The 1,581-nt window shown below is 33.8% G+C and overlaps 1 protein-coding gene across 1 annotated transcript in view; it reads right to left on the bottom strand.

Moving 5' to 3' along the window:
* Ppil4 (peptidylprolyl isomerase like 4) overlaps window positions 1-1,581 on the bottom strand; it is a 35,926-nt gene that overhangs the window by 26,490 nt on the left and 7,855 nt on the right. The window contains exon 7 of the mRNA XM_010607726.3: window positions 1,149-1,265. Within this exon, the coding sequence (XP_010606028.1) occupies window positions 1,149-1,265 (117 nt within the window). The remainder of the gene's footprint in view (window positions 1-1,148; window positions 1,266-1,581) is intronic.

The raw sequence follows: 1,581 nt of genomic DNA, 5'->3' as shown, positions 1-1,581 counted from the left end.
AAAAGGTAGAAAATTTTCTCTTTTTTTTTTTTTTTTTTTTTTTTTTGAGACAGGGTCTCACTATGTAGTCCAAGGAGATCTGGAAGTCACTATGTAGCCCAAGCTGGGCTCAAACTGATGGCAATCTTCCTGCCTCAGCCTCCCAAATACTGGGTTTATAGGCACGTGCCACCATGCCCACTTACTCCATTTTCTCTTCTGGTAATAAACTTCCTAAATTTCTGCTGTTGAAAAAAATAATAATCTAGTAATCTTTCTCTTATTAGTCTCTTGTTCTTCTGGACTGTTGCACAAAAGATTTTTCTTCTAAACCTAGTAATTTTCTCAAAATTTGTCTTGGTATTGGTTGTTCTGGATTAATATTCTTAGATGTGTAGTGTATTTTCAATTTTTATTTCACTAGAGTTTTTGAAATTATACCCTTTGGTATTTATTTAGGCCAGTGATGCTAATACAAATTTTAAAATGGATAATATTTAAAACAATAATTATTCCCCAAATGACTTCATACTATTAGTAATACAGAAAAGTATATTTCCACCTAATTTGTTTTATTCTTCAACTACTATTCTTCTGTGTATATATGTATTTTTTATTTAGAGAAGCAAGGGATTTAACCCAGGTCCTTCCACAAGCTAAGCATTCTACCACTGAGCTACATCTCCAGCCCCTATTCTACAATTTAATCTCAGTATTTAAGTGGCACAATAATATACATAAAATTGAGTCTAAAAAATACTTTCAAAATTATATGACTAACAATTGAAATTAATATTTATGAATCAGATATCCACTCTCTAATTTTAAAAATAGCACCTGGCACCTAATTTACTCTCATGTGTTATTATGCCTATAGAATTTTATCCAGAAAAAAACGCTTCATTAAATTTTTACTATTTTAGCTGGGCGTGGTGGCACACACCCGTAATCCCAGCACTCGGGAGGCTGAGGCAGGAGGATCACTGTGAGTTCAAGACCAGCCTGAGCGACAGTGAGTTCCAGATCAGTCTCACTACATAGTGAGACTCTGTCGCAAAAAAACCAAAAAAAAAAAATTTTTTTTGATATTTTAAGACAAGAGCCAAAAATAGATAAATTGTGCTAAATATGATACAAAACAACTATATGAACAAAGATAATTGTCTTACCATCTCTAAAAGAATAGCTTGGGTTTTAGCCTCCTTTTCTGCCTTTATTTCTTCTACTTCTTCAGCTGATCTTCCTTTGAAGTCATCAATTTCTTCATCTGCTCCTATTCGACCACTCTGTAAGGCAAAATTTACGATAATAAATATCTAAAGACAAGTGCAAGGTCCGAAGCTTGATTTCCAGTATCAAAAAACTTAAAAATTAAAAAAATTAAAAATAAATATCGAAAAAATTTAAAAAATTTAAGAAACTTGGAAGACATTATACTTTATTCTTACTTCCACCAAATGCATTGAATAGCAACTGAAACAACTTAAACACCACTGAAGGGCCAGGTGTGGTGGCACATGCCTGTAATCCCAGCACTCGGGAGGCTGAGGCAGGAGGATCGCTGTGAGTTCAAGACCAGCCTGGACTACATAGTGAGTTCCA

This window comes from Fukomys damarensis, unplaced genomic scaffold, assembly GCF_012274545.1.
Source record: "Fukomys damarensis isolate Sample0158 unplaced genomic scaffold, DMR_v1.0_HiC HiC_scaffold_14, whole genome shotgun sequence".
Classification (NCBI taxonomy): domain Eukaryota; kingdom Metazoa; phylum Chordata; class Mammalia; order Rodentia; family Bathyergidae; genus Fukomys; species Fukomys damarensis.
The sequence above is the reverse complement of the archived record's forward strand: the minus strand, read 5'-3'. Positions and strand labels throughout refer to the sequence as shown.